The sequence below is a fragment of the Furipterus horrens genome, unplaced genomic scaffold (assembly GCF_987537825.1).
Source record: "Furipterus horrens unplaced genomic scaffold, mFurHor1.1.pri manual_scaffold_10, whole genome shotgun sequence".
In the NCBI taxonomy this organism is placed as follows: Eukaryota; Metazoa; Chordata; class Mammalia; order Chiroptera; family Furipteridae; genus Furipterus; species Furipterus horrens.
In genome coordinates this window covers 2,912,029-2,929,194 of record NW_028327180.1, presented here as the reverse complement: position 1 = coordinate 2,929,194, position 17,166 = coordinate 2,912,029, and the positions used below count along the sequence as shown (strand labels likewise).

The following is a 17,166-nucleotide window of genomic DNA, read 5'->3' as shown; positions in this document are numbered from 1 at the left end:
TTAATAGTTTTTGTTTGGGTTTTCTTGTTTGTCTCTATAACCCTATCCTAAACTTTCATTCAGAGTCAAAATTCTTATAACTTTTTAAAATTAGAAATGTCCTCAAAAAATGCTGAAATTGTACTCATCACCGTATATGCCCATATTTTTCTTCTCAACTATGACCAAGATGATAAAATATAAACTTTCCAAATCAGGCCCAAGATTGGCGGCTGTGAGGAGCTATACATGAAACTAAAAGTGAAATCCAGGTGATGATCCAATTTAATTATTGACACTTGTTTGATTCATCAGCTAAATCACTCTCCCCAAAGGCTGAATTGGTGAGGGTTTTGCAAGCTATTAAAAACCATTTATAGGCAGACTTTTTTAGCCCTGGCTATGAGGCTGCAGCACCCTAAAGGCTATCACTGAGGAGGGGGAAGGTTTAATCCCTGGGGAGATTGTCCGCATAAGTGAGCAGACTCTAGCTGACAGCAGAGATAATACAATTCAGTTCCAGGCCAAAGCACTGCATTTGTTTTTGTTGTTTTTCTCCTGTCCTATTGGCAGCCTGTCTCCAGGGATTTGTCCAGGAAAGTGATAAATAGTAAAGCAAGCAACCCTCTCCGTCCATCGGAATCACCCTCCTACAAAGTTCTGGGAAAGACCATCATTTTAAATGTACATTTCTATACACAGTAAGCTACTTAAAACCAGTGAAAATAATGTGCATGCAGAGAGGCAAGAATTTATACAGAAAAGTAATTCCTTTTAGTTCAAAAGACATTAGAGAAAAAAGGTCAAGGACAATCCTCAAATATTTGTAACTATGTAGAACAGGAAATACAAATATGTGAGAGATGCCCCACCAGCCCCTAGTAACTAAATCACAATAGACTGGTTACAGAACAGACTTGACTTCCAGAGGCCATCTATGCGCCAGCCTTTTAAAATCTAGCCTTCAGAATACCCTCTAACCTCCAGAATAAGAATCTAAAGGTACGATACAGAAATCAACTTCTCCAAAAGTAAATGGCAAACTCACTGCAAAATGGCAATACCAAGAAGCACACAGAGAAAACCTAAACAGTGTTTGTGCCCTGGGGATACTTTTGGAAGAACCTTTAAAACACTGGAAATGGGGAAAAAATGTTAATGCTTGGAAATCAAATAAGACTTTTTAAAAAAATTCACTATTCTTTAAGGTTCTAGCCTCTGCACCCTGTGCTTTCAGCGAAGCATTCAGAAAAGAGGGTTCCATGTCACTATTCTCTCTGATAGAAGAGAAACTGCAATTTGAATAATGGGAGTAATTAAGTTTCACAAGATTTAAATGACACAAAAATAAATGTGGACTCTGAAAGATCACACCCTTGAATCAAGGAAGAGCTTGGGCAGTACTGGTGTGCCTGATACAAAGAGCACCAAAGTGACAGATCTGAATATGAAAAGCCACAGGAGGACTGCATCTCTGTCTGTATTTTAATCTCAATGATCAAAGGAACATGAAAAACCAATAAAGATGAACAATTTAGCTCATCAATCTTTGTTTTTCTTTATCTCCTTTTTTAGGAGGACTCCATAACTTCTTTTTGACAATTAAAAAAAAAAAAAAAAAAAGCGACATACCAATATTTAGCTATCTTTTAATTTAATGTTTCTTAAGCCAAGGAGAAGGACTTTCCATTCAGCGGGAGGTTCTCAATAATGTTGGAGACCAGAGCCCTGAATTCATTCACCAGTCATTTGACAGATAAGAATTTACGGCCGTCTTTGGCATTAATGAACAGTATTTAGAAGATCCTCCTATTATAGTAATTATAATTATAGTAAGAACTAACATTTCTATAATGGTTAAGTATTCACAAAATATATTCACTACATTATTATAACTGACCTTTCCCTCCTTCCTGGCTTTATGATCTACTATAAAAGGGCAAAGGTAAAATTTGCGATGAATAAAAGGTAGGAATAGGAGGCAGCCAGAGGGAGTCATCTGAAAGTTACACAATCAGATAGAATACTAAAACTTCAATTTCCATATTTTTCAAGACTAGTGCTCTTTTTCATACGCTACCACGAGACTTTGAATATATCTTTTTCAGGAATGTTAGCTCCTTCACTGCCCTGTGGTTTCTCAGTCTTTCATCAAATCAAAAGCTTAATTAGTCCTTTCCACTGTCCTATTAAAGGTAAAATCTGAGGGCTACCAAAAGTTTAGGTGCCTATGCTAACCAGGTAGTATCAAATTCTATACTAAGTAGAATGCAAGAACACTTAGGTCACATATACTCAAATTGCAGTAAAGACAGTACATTATTTCTCACTGCTCTAGAAAAGGAAAACTCACTAAATGGGGCAAAGTATTCATTCTTGGACAAGTATACATCTGCCTTTAGAAACCTGCAAGTGAAATGTATGTGAAGGGCGGCAGAAAGAAGCTATCCCAGTCCTGGATAACATGGCATGCTAAACCCCGTTACCGGTAAGAAGAAAATAAACTGCAGCGATAAAAAGTTCCACATAACAACGCAGTCCCTTTAAAGTCATTTTACAAAACAGAGATGTCCTTTGGGTAATACCTTTATACACAATACTTTTATTTAAAAATGTTTGAAACACCAATTTTTTAAACAAACTACAGATCATGTTGGCGATTATGTGGCCATGTAAGGCCTAATAAATACGGGGATGAGAAAGGTAAGTCAGAAGAATCCACGTCAGCTTTAAATGGAAAGGCAACGCTTTACCTTTAAAATGACAGGCAAGGCGGTTTTACCTGGTGCGCGTCACTGCCTTTGGTATAACACTCTCCTCCCTCAGCTTACTGAGAAGCACACCACGTCAGGAAAACTTCGAATTTAAAACCATGTGTAAATGTTATAAAATGTAAAATTTTGAAAGCAAAAATGGGGTGTACTCAGTTGGTAACACATCATGACAATACAGGAGAAACTGACATGCTGTAGAATGAAGAATAAGGCTGTTGGAGAAACATTAGCCCTATCTTTCAAGACTGCCTTTACTATGGAGTGACTCCTGAACCATGCACGCTATTTAAGTTCTCTGAACATCAATTCTTCTCACCTCAAAACTGTACAGAGAAACACTACTTGGCAGGGTTATGTCATTCGAATCACAGTGATGTGTGCCTACTCAATTGTACGTGGCAATAATTCTTATTAGCGTAGAGTATTATTTCTGGATTTTTCTGACCCTTTCATGTATTCAACTTAGTTTATTTAGTTTTTACTTCAAATATCATAGCTAAGAAAAACTCCTGCAATGAAATACACACAAGCACATAACACTCATCTTTTCAGAATTCTACAGGTAGATCTACCTTCATACTCCATATACACGATATTTTGTTTAGGCTACATTTTTTCTTCTTTGTTTTCCACGAGGAAAACCCTTGCTGCTTATGAGAACATTTGGTTTTCCTCACTGTCTGAAGGAATACAGGTTTAAATCACAGACGTGAATGTGAGATATCAACTCGTGGAAACTTGGCTGCAGATTACTGTTTTCCGCACCAATGCTGCAAACTATCACCAAAATATACTCGTGAATGCTAACTGAAGGAAGAGAAGTTTTATGAAGAATTGTTCTTCATTTTAATGGTGATTAAGCACACAACCACATTACTTCAAGGCCATCAGAATAGTTAACAGAAGCTTTAATCTTAGCGTGCATTTTTCTATTCAATAAATATAAAACTCAACTACCCAAACTGGTTTTTAGTAAACATTCATCACTCTCAAGAAAAAAACTACGTTAACAGTATATAACTGGTGGCGATGCGAGAAAGAAAGGCACAGTAAATAACAGTATTCTCAGTGAAGAACACAGAAAACAAAAAGACACACAACTCAGCTCAGCACATTACAGCTGACAGGAAAGAGCACAAGCTTCCCCACTGCACGAGTGCAGCTCAGCAGAGGAAGATGGAAGGCAAGCCTTCCCATTGACTGCTTACTCAGGGTTCCAGCACGGGGACACCGGGAAACGCACAAAACCTGCGGTCCTCCTGGAGCTCGCACTGGAGCAGCGGGAGACGGACGACCACGATCACTAGGCCCGTGGGCTGCACTAGGTGTTTTCCAATCTCTGCTTCGTTTACTCTGTATCTAATTGCTGGTAAGTCTTCTGTTCAATGTTCCTGGGAGTATAAGTGTACATTTATCATCTACTTGCCGATGCTTACTTTTTCAATTCTAATCAACTCAACAGTTACAGCAGTAACACACACACTCCGCTTCTCCCTCCCTCTTTTCTCCTCTCCTGCTTTCTTTTCCCTTCTTCCTTCCTACTTTTTAAGTGAAGATTGGTAAACTGAAAATAACTACTGCGCTGGCTGATACCGGTTTTCCCGAGAGAAACACACACACGGCACTGCCAGCTGCGCCCGCGCTGAGCCAAGGCCCGCGTCGGCGTCCTGTGACCAGGCACAGCGCGGCCCGCGCCCCCTGCCTAATGACCGCTGCCTGAGGACCGGCTTGCCCTCCTCCCGGCCCAAACTGACGTCAGCTGAAACACTAGGCTGAGGTCGTTCCTCGTTATGGGAGTCATACAGAAGGGCACACACAGCTCCTTCCCTTCGAAGAGCAGAGCCAGTGCCCTCGCTTCCCGCGGCCGCTGGCCGGAGGGGGGAGCTGGGGAGGCGGCAGGGCCGGCGCGCGGGCAGCACTTCAGGCGCGCGTCGCCCTCTGCTGTCGAGACAGAGGAACTGCGACACCGAACACCGTCGGGCCGGGCTGGAGAGCAGAGACCGGATTCCCTTTTCCAAGCCTCCTCCGCGGGAGAGGCCAGCACAGGACTGCAGACCGCGTCCGGCGTGGTTCATGCCTATGTTATACTTTAAACACACCCCACAACACACACATGCACACTGAATAAAAATGCCAGGCACAAAGACAGGCCATTATTGTTAATACCAACTTCTTTAAAAATCATCAAATTAGCCCTTCTACTCATGACTTTAAACATTCAATGCATGACTTCAGATTCAGTTCTTGGCTACACTATTAGTCCCCTAATAGAGGAATCGAGGGGTATTAACAATATAAGAAACGTTTTCAAATTTAAAAGTGAATTAACTTGAAATAATCATATAGTTCTAACTGAAACTTATTTTTACAGTCACTTAAGTTTTTAAAAAATAGCATATTATATAGAGTAAAATATTACAGGCTGATCAGACATCTGTGACAGAAAAAACTATGTAGTTCAACAAGTTTTCCTTTTCCAAAGAGTAATAAATTTTCAGTAAAAATTCCAGCGTTCTTCACCTGTCACCCGAGGGTCTTACTGCGCAGCGGCAGCCTAGAGGCGGATTTATGACCTCGCCCACCCTTTCCTGACAATCTAGTGCTTAGAAAGAAAAGTGAGTTTTGCACACTGGGGTAATATCTGCTTGCTTTATAATATGTTTGAAGAAAGGAACTTCTCATTAACAAGAAAGTTTGAGAAGGTGGTACCTGAAAAAGCTTAGAAAACAGAACTGTCAGAAATGTTTAGTCCACAGCACCCTTTCATACGGCATTTACAGTCCACTGTCTGTCTCCGTGTCGCAGAGAGAGGCTCGTAGGACACGACTGACTATGGGGGATTAGCCAGTGTGTTTCTGACAGGCACAGAAACAGGCCCAGAGAGGCTGCGGCACCTCAGGGAACACAGCGCCAGAGCGCAGCCGGACTGGAGCAGACCCCGCACCGGCCCGTCTCTTCTCCTCCACGGCCTGTCTCTCACGGTCAATTTCAGGCCTTTCTACCACATTCTGCATGTAGGACTCTAGTACCTGTCATCCTTGTCATCTGTTCCGTGTGCCCACCTCACTGCCCTCTGGACTCATGCCCCAATTATGCCGCTTGCATTATGCAAAAGCCCCTCCCCCGATGCTACGCACTCCTGTCCCCCCCCATCCCCAACCCCCAAAGCTGCAGCCCTACAGCTGCTGCCACAGAAGCTGCAGGAAAACCACCGCGAGAGGCCAGCCCCGTGACGGGGAAACTGGAGCTGACCGTGCAGGCCGCCCCGCAGGTCTCACCAGACTGCAGCTCACCTTCCAACCCGCAAACTCTCCGTTTGACACACACTACTGAAGATGAGCGGGTATACTTTCCTTAAATACTTACAGGAAATAAACTGTAATTCAGATAGACTTTCTATGTCGATCAGGTCAAGCGGCTTGTTCTTCGGTTCTGACTTAGCTGAGAACAGCAATGTTGGAACAGGGCTTGTAACTTATAATTAGGGAAGGCGAAGAGAAAGGCTGTCCACAAACACGTGGAACCTTCCTCCTGAAGGAATTTTTGGAACCCAATTCATTTGAAAATTGGAAGCTACATATATTTAGCTTCTCATCTGCCGACATTTCTAAATTGGTTACATTTTTCTATGTAACAGAGATATCCATAAAACCAACTTCTAATTTGCAGTATTTAAGAAATAAAAAGACTGTGTCATAGTTAACTCATCAAGCACATTTCTTCTCCCAGAAAAACTGAAAAAAAAGTTAATGCTAGATTCTTACTTTCATGACACATACATACTAAGTTAGAAAATAATTGAGCCCTGAATTATTCCAGACCTCTACATAACTTCCAAAATTTTCCTCAACTCTTTCCTCAATCGTTTCCATAAATAACTTAGAGAACAATATTAGAAATCTACAAATATGTGAAAACTAGGTTTATAGATTACAGATATTTACAATAATAATAATCATTCAGAGCCTATTACATACTAGGCATCAGTACTAAAAGTAATCAAAGGGCCTAAATTAAAAAGTACTCATAAAATTAAACTATTTTGAGGCTGTTTAATATCTAGAAAAGTAGACACGATCATTTTTTCTTGATATTCAACACAAATGCATGAAATGTAACAGACTGAACACTATACTCCTCTAGAGGGGCCACACAAGCAACAGCCTAACAGAGAACAATATAAACTCCTAGAGTTTGGGCATTTAAGTATTATTTGAGCATCAATAATAATTTAGTTGTTTGCTGTTCTAAAGTCTCCTGATGCTGAGTGAGGAAATCCAGACCGTCATCAATCTAAAGACAATGTGTCCACTTGACATCACGCAGTCTCATTCATCTTCATCTGTCCTTCACTTCCTGCCATTCTTAGCAAACGGACACTGGAGGCTGCAACTCCTGTTCACTCATCTCTAAGCTGGAGGTCTGGGGAGGCTTTGAGACGCCACCAGGGACCCCGGCAATCCCTTTCCTCAGCCCAGTGCACGACAGCGCAGCTAATGGGGTTGATGCCTACAGACGACCAAACAGGAAGCCGAACAATGTGGTTCTTGCACTGAGTCTCGCTTCCTTTGCTGCATCTCCATAATCCCCAAGAAACTCTGTTTCCCCAGACTATGTGAAACTGAAATGGTGTACAAAACAGATGCTAGGCACAACATACGGGTCACATACATCAATCTCACTCCTCTGGCAGTCCAAGGGTTCTCCTTGTTCTCACACACTAACTAACCCAAGCTCTGCAGGACAGAGGCTCCGGGCGAACGGGCGCCAGGGCTGTAAGGTAAGCTAGCTCATTCACAAGGCCCAACGCCTTAATCAGATGTAGCCGGTCAGTCTCAACGTGTTATTTCTTTGACACTAGAGTGGTCCTTCCCCCCTTCCCTTTCCAGCTTTAGGCTAAAAACAAAATCTCTACCTTTCAAGGCCGGCCCATGAAATTTACTTTGATTCTTCTGTTGCCTGTTCTCTTCCTACTACAGTTTCCTCCAGACAAGACAGGTGGTGAAAACTATGTCTATTCATTTCACAACAGGAAATTGTTGTTTGGTTTTTAAAAATTGCCTCTTAAGACTATTTTGTTTTTACCAGTACATTCAGGGCAGATTTTGGACACCATGTTCTAATCACACGTGTGAATTTTTTTTTTATGATACTATTACACAATACACAAATAATACTCTGTAACAATTCTTTTGAGGAAGAAAATCTACAAAGGAAATAGACTTGTGATATACCACGTATCATCTAGTAGTAACAAAAGTACAGTTTAAAAAGGCATATTCCACACAAATATGAAATTCTACCTGAAATAAAAAATGATTAAAATATATGTTTTAAAAATCTCTGGTTATTTAAAAGAGTTAGTTTTTGGCCCTGGATGGTGTGGCTCAGTGGACTGAGTGCCGACCTGTGAACTGAAAGGTCGCCAGTTTGATTCCCAGTCAGGACACATGCCTGAGTTGAGGGCCCAGGTGCCCAGTTGGGGGCGTTCAAGAGGCACCAACCAATCAATGTTTCTCTCTCACACTGATGTTTCTCTCCTCCTCTCCCTCCCTGCCCCTCTCTCTGAAAGTAAATAAATAAAATCTTTAAAAAAATTAAATTAAATTAAAGTAGTTATTTTGCACGAGTACAGAATAGGTATAGAACATTTAGGCCATGTTTCAATGAACTGCATTCAAAGTTGTACTTGAAAGCATAGCATATCATTTGATGACCTTAAAACCATTCCCCCCACCTCCTTTATTTGTTTTTATTTTTTATTTTAGAGAAGGGAAGGTGGGGAGAAAGAGAGGGAGAGAAACATTGATGAGAGAGAGACACATCGACTGGTTGCCTTCCACACATGCCCCAACCAGGGCTCCAACCAGCAACCTTCCAGTTTGCAGGACAACACCCAACCAACTGAGCCACATGGGAAAATAGTAAATGCTTTCAACATCTTGTTTAAATGTACTCATCTGAAATTAACTTAAGACACGAATTCTAATTTTTAAAGACTAATCAAGGTCTGTATGTATGTATGAATGTACATGCGATACATGCATATGTATACACACTGATACACACACATATATATATTTGCACGTCTCTCTGAAGCCTCTTGAAGAAAAGGTTAATTAGTTAAAAAGTGTTAAAGTGTGTAAAAATACTGGCCTACAATCACAAGATGTGAATTCATTTTGGACAATTAAGTGTTTTTAGAACTGAGGCAGTAAAGATAACAGTTTATGAAGGATCAAAAAGTATGATGAGAATTTGGGCAAGATATTTCCCAAACTTTAATTTCTAAAAGTCTGTGACATTGAAGAGTGTCACTTTGAGTTGCCATTAATGAAACACAGCACCTGCCTTCTAAGGCAAACATCAGAAGGCAAGAAATACAAAAACAATGCAAAAAATCGGAAATGTAAAGAAGAACTACTTCCGTTCTTTCAATCTCACATTTTGAAGGTAAGTTCTGCCCCAAACCTGGTTAAGCATTTTTTTTCTCCAAGAGATCCAAGAGACGCAGACTGAAGTACCCTAAAGAGAATGGAAGTCATCTGCTGTGGGGGTTTTCACTTCTAAGATGAACCCAAAGAAAGGTCCCAGACCTTAGAGAGGCCCAAGAATAAGTTCTTAACTCGAAGTTTATCTTAAAAATTTCCCAAGGTCTTTGGTACCAGGTATAGGTATATCTAGGCTACATGACACCTTACTGTAAAACGTAACAGTCGGGGTTCAGTTTAGGTCTTACAGAGGAAAATGTAAAGAAAACAGGTTATAAATGAGCAATTCCACATAGTGTTACACATATAAAACACACAAAAAAATTTCCCCCTAAAGAGGAAATTTAACTTCTTTTGCCATTTTCTCTTTTAAGAGAGATTACATGCATAACCTGAAGACACAACTCTGGACAGACAAGGCAGTGGGCAGTGAAATGCCGCATCTGAGAACAGACAGCAGATTCCACAGAACAAGAACATTTCAAAGGAGCTGGTTTGTTGACAGTCACGACAGGCAAGGATAAGCTGGTCTCGGAGAGTTAGAATTTGTTCTTAGTGCTCAGAAGAGAAATTGTGGGTGAAGACGCTGAGGTGCACTGTGGCAGGAAGAATTCTAGTACAGCCAGCCACAAGGCTGTGGTCCCCTGGTGGACAGACACGCTCCTTCTCCCAGTCATTCAAAGGCTAATCTAGGTGCTACTGTGAGGGCCTTTTGCAAATACAATCAAGGGCCTGAACAAGTTGACTTAAAGGTGGACAGATTTTGTGTGAGGGGGCCTAACCTGATCAGGTGAGACTTTAAGAGGTGGCTTTTCCTGGCAACAGAAATACACACCACGAGAGGGACAAAGTATGATGGAGTTTCTCCACTGCTGACTTTGAAGATGGAAGGGGAACACCAGGTGGTCTCCAGGAGCAGAGAGCGGCTCCCCACTGAAGCCAGGAAGGACATACAGTTCCCAGGCTACAATCACAGGAAGTGAACTCTGCCACATCTGCACTCAGAAAAGCCCTTAGTGAGTCCCTGAGCAGACAGCTCCGGCATGCCACGCCCAGGTTTTAACCCACAGAAACACTAATGAATGGGTCTTGTGCAAAGCTGCTCCCTGGAGGAATCTGTTATGCAGCAGGAGAACTAATACAAGCACTAGCCAGGATAAGGCACACCGCTTGGTTCAGAAGAGCCCAGAGAAGTTTATTGTAAGCTCAACGTCCTACTTCAAGAAATGTACGGAACACTGAAGACATACAATATTAAGAAACCAAAAAGGAACACTTTTAGATTAGGCATCGCAGAGAGGGAAACCTGAGAAATTTTAGAATTCATTAGCCATGCAGTCACCAGGAGACACGTGTCATAAAAATACTATGTAGTCTTAACAAGAAAAATGATTTTTCTGGATTTACCCTCTATTTGTGAAACCAAAAGGCAGGACTGGGTCATCTTTGCAGGTGCTTTCTGCACGCTCTGTAACCCTTGGTCAGATACAGTCCGCCCTTTTTTCCAGGCACCAGAGAAGCCTAGGCACTGACCCAGAGCCTACAAACGCTCAGAACTCACCACTGCGTCAGGAACAGAACGCCTGGAGGGCCTTTGCCACACAGAACCTACCTACATGAACCCAAGTAAGGCTTTCTTTCCACATAAAAGTCCCTTTTATATCTTCGAAAGGATCATTCTTTTTGTGTGTGTTTGTTTTTTTAATAATTTATTTATTTATCTTTTCAGAGAGGGGAAAGGAGAAAGAGAGGGAGAGAAACATCACTGTGCGGTTGCCTCTCACTCGCGCCCCCAACTGGGGACCTGACGTGCAACCTAGTCATGTGCCCTGACTGGGAATCGAACCAGCGACACTTGGCTCGCAGGCCAACGCTCAATCCACTGAGCCACAGCGGCCAGGGGGGGATCATTCTTTAAATTCCATTTTTAAAACTGAAAGTCTGTGTATACGTGCACAGGGTGGGAGGGGATCTAAGGTCATATAATGTTAACAGAAAAGGAGAAACTGGTTCAAGCTCTGGAAGTACATTATTACTCTCAACTTAAATCTTTGTTTTAAAAGGTATGCATCCAGTATAAATTAAGACACTTAAAATTTAGTTGGCTCCTTTATTAAACTATGACCTGGGGGGAGGGGTACCAATAACTGAAAAAGGTTGCTTTAGTCCTAGAGGCCTATTTAATGCCACAGCCGAAGTAAAGTCTTAAGAAAAGGAAGATCAGTCGCCATTTTTATTCTTACTACTCTGAGATCAACTGCGAGGCCAGGACTCCAAGAAAGTTGTTAATAATAACTTAAGTCTAGCACTAAATAGCCAGAAATCTTTATCTTAATATGAATGGAAATGTTAATAACTTCTAAAAAAAATCAGCTGAAAGAAACAACAACAACAAAAAATCACAGAACTTCAATTCTCTAGGGAAATACACTGAGAGTTTGCTGTAACCATGGAGGAGGGGAAGCTCAAGGGGCTGCAAAACACTTTGATTAACACCAAAACCAGAAGCAATAACATAAAAGCTGTCTCTGTCCTCTTCACTTCCTTTAGTTTAAAAGCCTTCCGTAGCCTCTAAATAAAAAACTGGTTAGGAAATAATGTGACATAAAAAAGAACCCATAATCAAGTGATCCAGTTCTTGACCTCGCAACCCCCACAGAGCCTCCTTACCTTGTCTATCCTATCCGGGCGGTTAGTAGCTGCAAGAACTGTCACGTCCTTTAACTGTTCGATGCCATCCATTTCCGTGAGGAGCTGAGCCAAAACACGGTCAGCCACATTCCCAGCACCTGAAGATCTGATATTAAAAATACAGTTTAAAAAGTATGTTTACCTACCCCCAAATGCTCCATTCTTTTTAAAGTATTGTATATTCTGTAACAAGAAAAATTATCGGTTTCAAAATATAAAATGCATGCTTCAAAATTCATTACTTGTTATCATATCCCAAAACCAACCATATTCAAATCTTTTCTGAAACTCTATATCACCCATGTTCATTTTCTCTGCAATAATGGCACACCATGTGAGAGTCAAATATAAAAGAACGGGAAGAAAGCTATGATTATTTAAAAAGAAGCAGAGATAGGAGAAATATTAAGGAGACACAATCATCAAGGCTGGTAAACCAGTTTCCATGGAGTCACTGGGGGAAAAGAACTTGAACTGTCAACTCGTTGGGTTTGAAGTGCACGTGGGGCATCTTGAGGTTTGGACATAAAGGAAAGAGGTCCAAAGCGGACCTATATCCCTTGAATTATTTGCCATTAAGATACTTGGAGAGATGGAAGTAGAAAGGATCACCCAGGAAGTGTGTAATGAGTGAAGAAAAAATAAATGAAGAACAAACAGAATACTATCACCAGGATTTTTAGGAGGGATATGTATTAGTGTGCTCAGGCTGCCATAACAAAATACCACAGATGAGGGGCTTAAACAACGGAAACTCATTTTCTCATTGTTTCGGAGGCTGCAAGTCCAAGATGGGGGCTCCGGCGTGGCTGTGTTCTGGTGAGGGCTCTCTTCTTGGCTTGCGACGGCCGCCCTCCTGCTGGGTCCTCGCTGGCAGAGAAACAGAGCAAGCTCTCTGGTGTCTCTTCTTCTAAGGACATTAATCCCATCATGGGGGTCCCACCTGCATGACCTCATCCAACCTAATTATATCCCAAAGGCCTATGATCTAGAAATTTCTTTGAAAAAGCATTGCTTAGCACTTCATTAATTCTTTTTTGGAGCTCTTTGACAAATGAACATCGTTGGCGTCGTCGTCGTCGGCAGCCGTCCGTCTCGAGAGACGATGGCGTAGCTTCCTGAGAGTCTATCTGCACCGCCGAGAATGGCTGTGCAGTCCGATTCGGGAGTGACAATCCCTGCCGCACTTGGTACAGGTGAAGGCAGATGGCCGTTGTTGCTGCTGTTGACGCTGCTTCCGCCTCGATCTTTTCTGGGCCGCCTCCTCGTTGCGCGCAGCCTCTGCACGTGACGTACCTTGCCTGACCACGAGCCTCCAGGCTAGGCGGTCGTCTGCTTGAACTTCCCATGTGTTGAGATTGATGGAGCATTGTGTCATGTCCTTTTTGCAGATGTCTTTGAACCGCAGTTTTGGGCGCCCTGTCATCCTCTTGCCTTCTGCTAGCTCGCCGTAGAGGAGGTCTTTGGGGATACGGCCTGCATCCATTCTTTTGACATGGCCGAGCCACCTGAGGCGTCTCTCGCTAAGAACTGCATGCAAACTGCTCATATTGGCTCGCTTCAGCACCTCGGTGTTGGGGACCTTATCCTGCCAGGCGACATGCAGGACGCGTCGCAGGCACCTCATGTGGAAGCTGTTGAGTTTCCTTTCGTGCCTTGCGTAGGTGGTCCACGTCTCGCTGCCATAGAGGAGAGTGCTGAGTATGCAGGCTTGGTAGATGTGCAGTCTGGTTTTCTCAGTGAAAACGAAGGGCTCGTCCGGGATTCCAAAGCATTCATACGCTTCTTTATAATGAAGATGATGATGCTTCTATGCACATGAATACAGGTCACAAAATATCCCACAGTCCCAATGTTTAATTAAAAAAAAAAAAGACACTAAAACCTGGTGAGGCCAGACTCTTAAGAACCAGCTGAGTGAACCCAATCTCTAGCTTCTCTGCGCCTTCATTCCCTTATTTGAGAAATAAACATTTGGTGCTTGCTCGGTAGACACTGTACTTGACATTTCTGCTCCCCTGAGGACTTCATAATTATTGGCAAGTAGGAACAAGGAATTTAGATTACATTATATATACACACATATATACATATATATACATATATGTGTGTATATACATATATATACGTGTGTGTGTGTGTGTGTGTGTGTATATCCTTCTAGTTTTAGAACTCTGTGACGGTATTATGTGATGGTACCAAAGTCAACCTATTTATTTTGAATAGAAATAGGCATATTCAGGAACACAATACTGACACCCCAATCAGGCACTTTGAAATGAAAAGATGTGAACTCATCCTTGTCCAGTTTGCTATCTGCTGTCGGAGGAAATGGTGGCTGTAAATAACGCAGAAGACGAGGTGAGCGGGACCCCCGGATCCCCACTAGCCCCTTCTGCCTCACCCTGTACTTCCACAGACCACTGAGCACTAGCCGGGGAACAGCACAGTGAAATGTTTTATGGGCTGAGAAATATTCTTGGCTGAATCTCAAAGCTGCAGCAGGAAACAAAAACCATAAAACTGACATCCTAGGAAATCAACTACCAGGAAAAGTTAGAAAACAAATGTGTAATCACTAACATAATGAAATCATTTTATAAAACTTTATTATCTGCTAGAGATAGTCAACATGAATATGGGAGGAAAAGGTTCAGCTGCAGAAAACATTGAAAGCTAGACTTTCCCAAAACATTCATTCTCTTTTCCCTTAAGAGGTCAAGCCACTTTCCAAATTATTCATACTCAAAACTCACATGATCCCAAGGGCCAAAGGGACTCAATATCTCCAAAGAGTTCAATCAACTACAGCCACAGACCAAGCCCAGCAGGCCGACTGTCCTTGTATTTGATCACATACGCGCGAGGGCCCCTTTCGCACTACAGGAGCAGACGTGGCCAGTTTCAGCGGTGACTGTGTGTCCCTCAAAGTCAGAAACGTACCAACTGACCTGCTACAGAAATCTCACTGCTGTGATGTAATGTAATTAGGACACTGATTTTTATTTTTCGATACTCAATATTTCACTAAAACGATGTTTATTTCCTTTTCAACTCCTCCAATAAAATAAAATGCCCTATCTCACATGATTTCTAAATTATAGACCACCTCGTTTATCTAATTTAAATTTTTCAGTATTTTTCTAGTATACATTTTAAAATGTCATAAAGAACTCCAAATGGTAGGCATCTGAATTTGTTTCTTAAAACCCACCTCCCACACTTGCAGTCATTGTTCAGGCTTGGAGGAGACCTAAAAAAGACCTAAAGAAAGCCAGCCGAAGAAACGCCCCCTGAACACAGCGCTGCCTATGAAGATGCTCTTGGCGGTGTAAAACGCAAGCACACTTTCATTTTAAAGCCAAGGCAGATACAATAAGAGAAACTACCTGTCCTATGAGGACAACACACTAATTCCCAGTTCCAAGTCAAATGCTGCAGCCGGCCCACAAAGAAAAGTCAGACGTTTAATCTATATGGCTATAGTGCTTAGCACAGACAAACACAAAACAAAATACTCACAGAACTCTGAGGTATGTCATGAAACTATTAAAATGAAAAATCCATTCAACACTTTCCATTTCTTTTGCTGCTTTCTTCAGCATTTGTTTAATATTAAGTTTACCAATGTGAAAACTATGCATACCAGAAAACAGGGACTGAATTTAGAAACTTGAAACACAGACATACAAAATATAGTAGTTAGAATTTTTAATAGGTGGATTTTGTTAGTTACACGTCGTCGTCGGCAGCCGTCCGTCTCGAGAGACAATGGTGTAGCTTCTTCAGAGTCTATCTGCACTGCCAAGAATGGCTGTGCAGTCCGACTCGGGAGTGACATGGTATCTGTCTCCTCCCGTGTTGAATCGACATCTTGCGATGACGCTGAAGCTACAGAGCCTGGGCAGGGTAATATGGAGGGTCTGCTGTTGCCCATGCAGCAGACCCTAGTTACACGTAGTAATATTCTTTACATAATTAGATAATTTTTACCCAGATATACAGACACATACAAATCCTGATAGTGCATGAGGTTGTTCAAAGAGCACCAAGTCAGAAAACGTGAGTTCTAATCTTGTCAAGACCCCAAAGGAGGAGAGGGCCTCTTCTCTTAATTCTAGGGGCTTCTGTTCCTTCTGGAGAATAAAAACGAGCACTGCATGACTTCTAAGAATTTTTCCAGCTATAAATTTTATGATTTTATGAAATTTTAAAAACGACCATAAAAATCACATTAAAATAATTTAGAACCCTCCTTGCAAGTGTCGTTTAGAGAAATGAGGCCTACAAAACTTCTACAGTGCTTAGTGTCATGAACGCATGGATTTCCCCGCACTCTTAATATACTACAGAAAAGGCAGCCCCATTTCCTGACCGTTATTTTACAACTCAGAGCTCTCCTCAGAAGGCTTCCACGAATGGAGGCCTCACTCTGCAATGAAGCTGGCTGGGAACTGCCGCCTGTTTAACCGCAGCCCGCCACGCGGGACCCCAGCGTGGACTACTCAGTGCAGAACAGGCGCCCCAGGCACCGGCCGGTGATACCCCAGATTCCGCAGCACCCACAGGAGACAGTCAGCTCTTCACCGAGCATTTAACCCTTTTCATTTTTTAATACAGTCTTCTTTAATTCTAGTCATAAAACAATATCCCAAAAGGTTTTATGTAATAGCATCAGTTTTATAAAACAGAAGAGATCACCCTCTCTTTTATCCAAATAACAAGTCTTTCTTTTTTTCTAAAATACAAACATTTTTCACATTTAAAATTTTTGAAATCAGAATGTCTCTTGGAGTTGGTGATTTGCCAGCACCATTTCACAGTTTAAAGCTAATTCTTCCTCAGTAGTGGTGCATTAATAATGACCTGTCCTACAACCAAGCGCATCTCAGACTGATGAAATCTCCGAGTGCCTGTCACTCAGAGAACACTTCTTCTAGTTTCCAAAATGCTTGTTTCCTCCACTAAAATATAAACTCTGTAGGGCAGGACTCATTTTTATCTCTTGCACTGTATTTCTATCTATATGAAAATTATTATTATAAAAATATCTGTACAGAAATTATAAGAAACATTAAAATTTTTAAGTGGTTCCAAAATGCCAGGCCCTCTGTGAAACACTTTACACGCATTTAATTCTAACCACCTAGACTTTGTTACTGTTAACTCCATTTTGCAAATGAAGAAACTGCAGCTTTGGGAGGTTAAGAAAACTGCCTTGGGCCCTGCTC

General features: G+C 41.8%; 1 protein-coding gene across 1 annotated transcript in view; it reads right to left on the bottom strand.

The window, feature by feature from the left end:
• Positions 1-17,166, bottom strand: part of AFG2A (AAA ATPase AFG2A) — a 179,886-nt gene that overhangs the window by 101,880 nt on the left and 60,840 nt on the right. Inside the window, exon 15 of the mRNA XM_090288766.1 lies at positions 11,915-12,041. Coding sequence (XP_090144892.1) covers positions 11,915-12,041 — 127 coding nt within the window. The remainder of the gene's footprint in view (positions 1-11,914; positions 12,042-17,166) is intronic.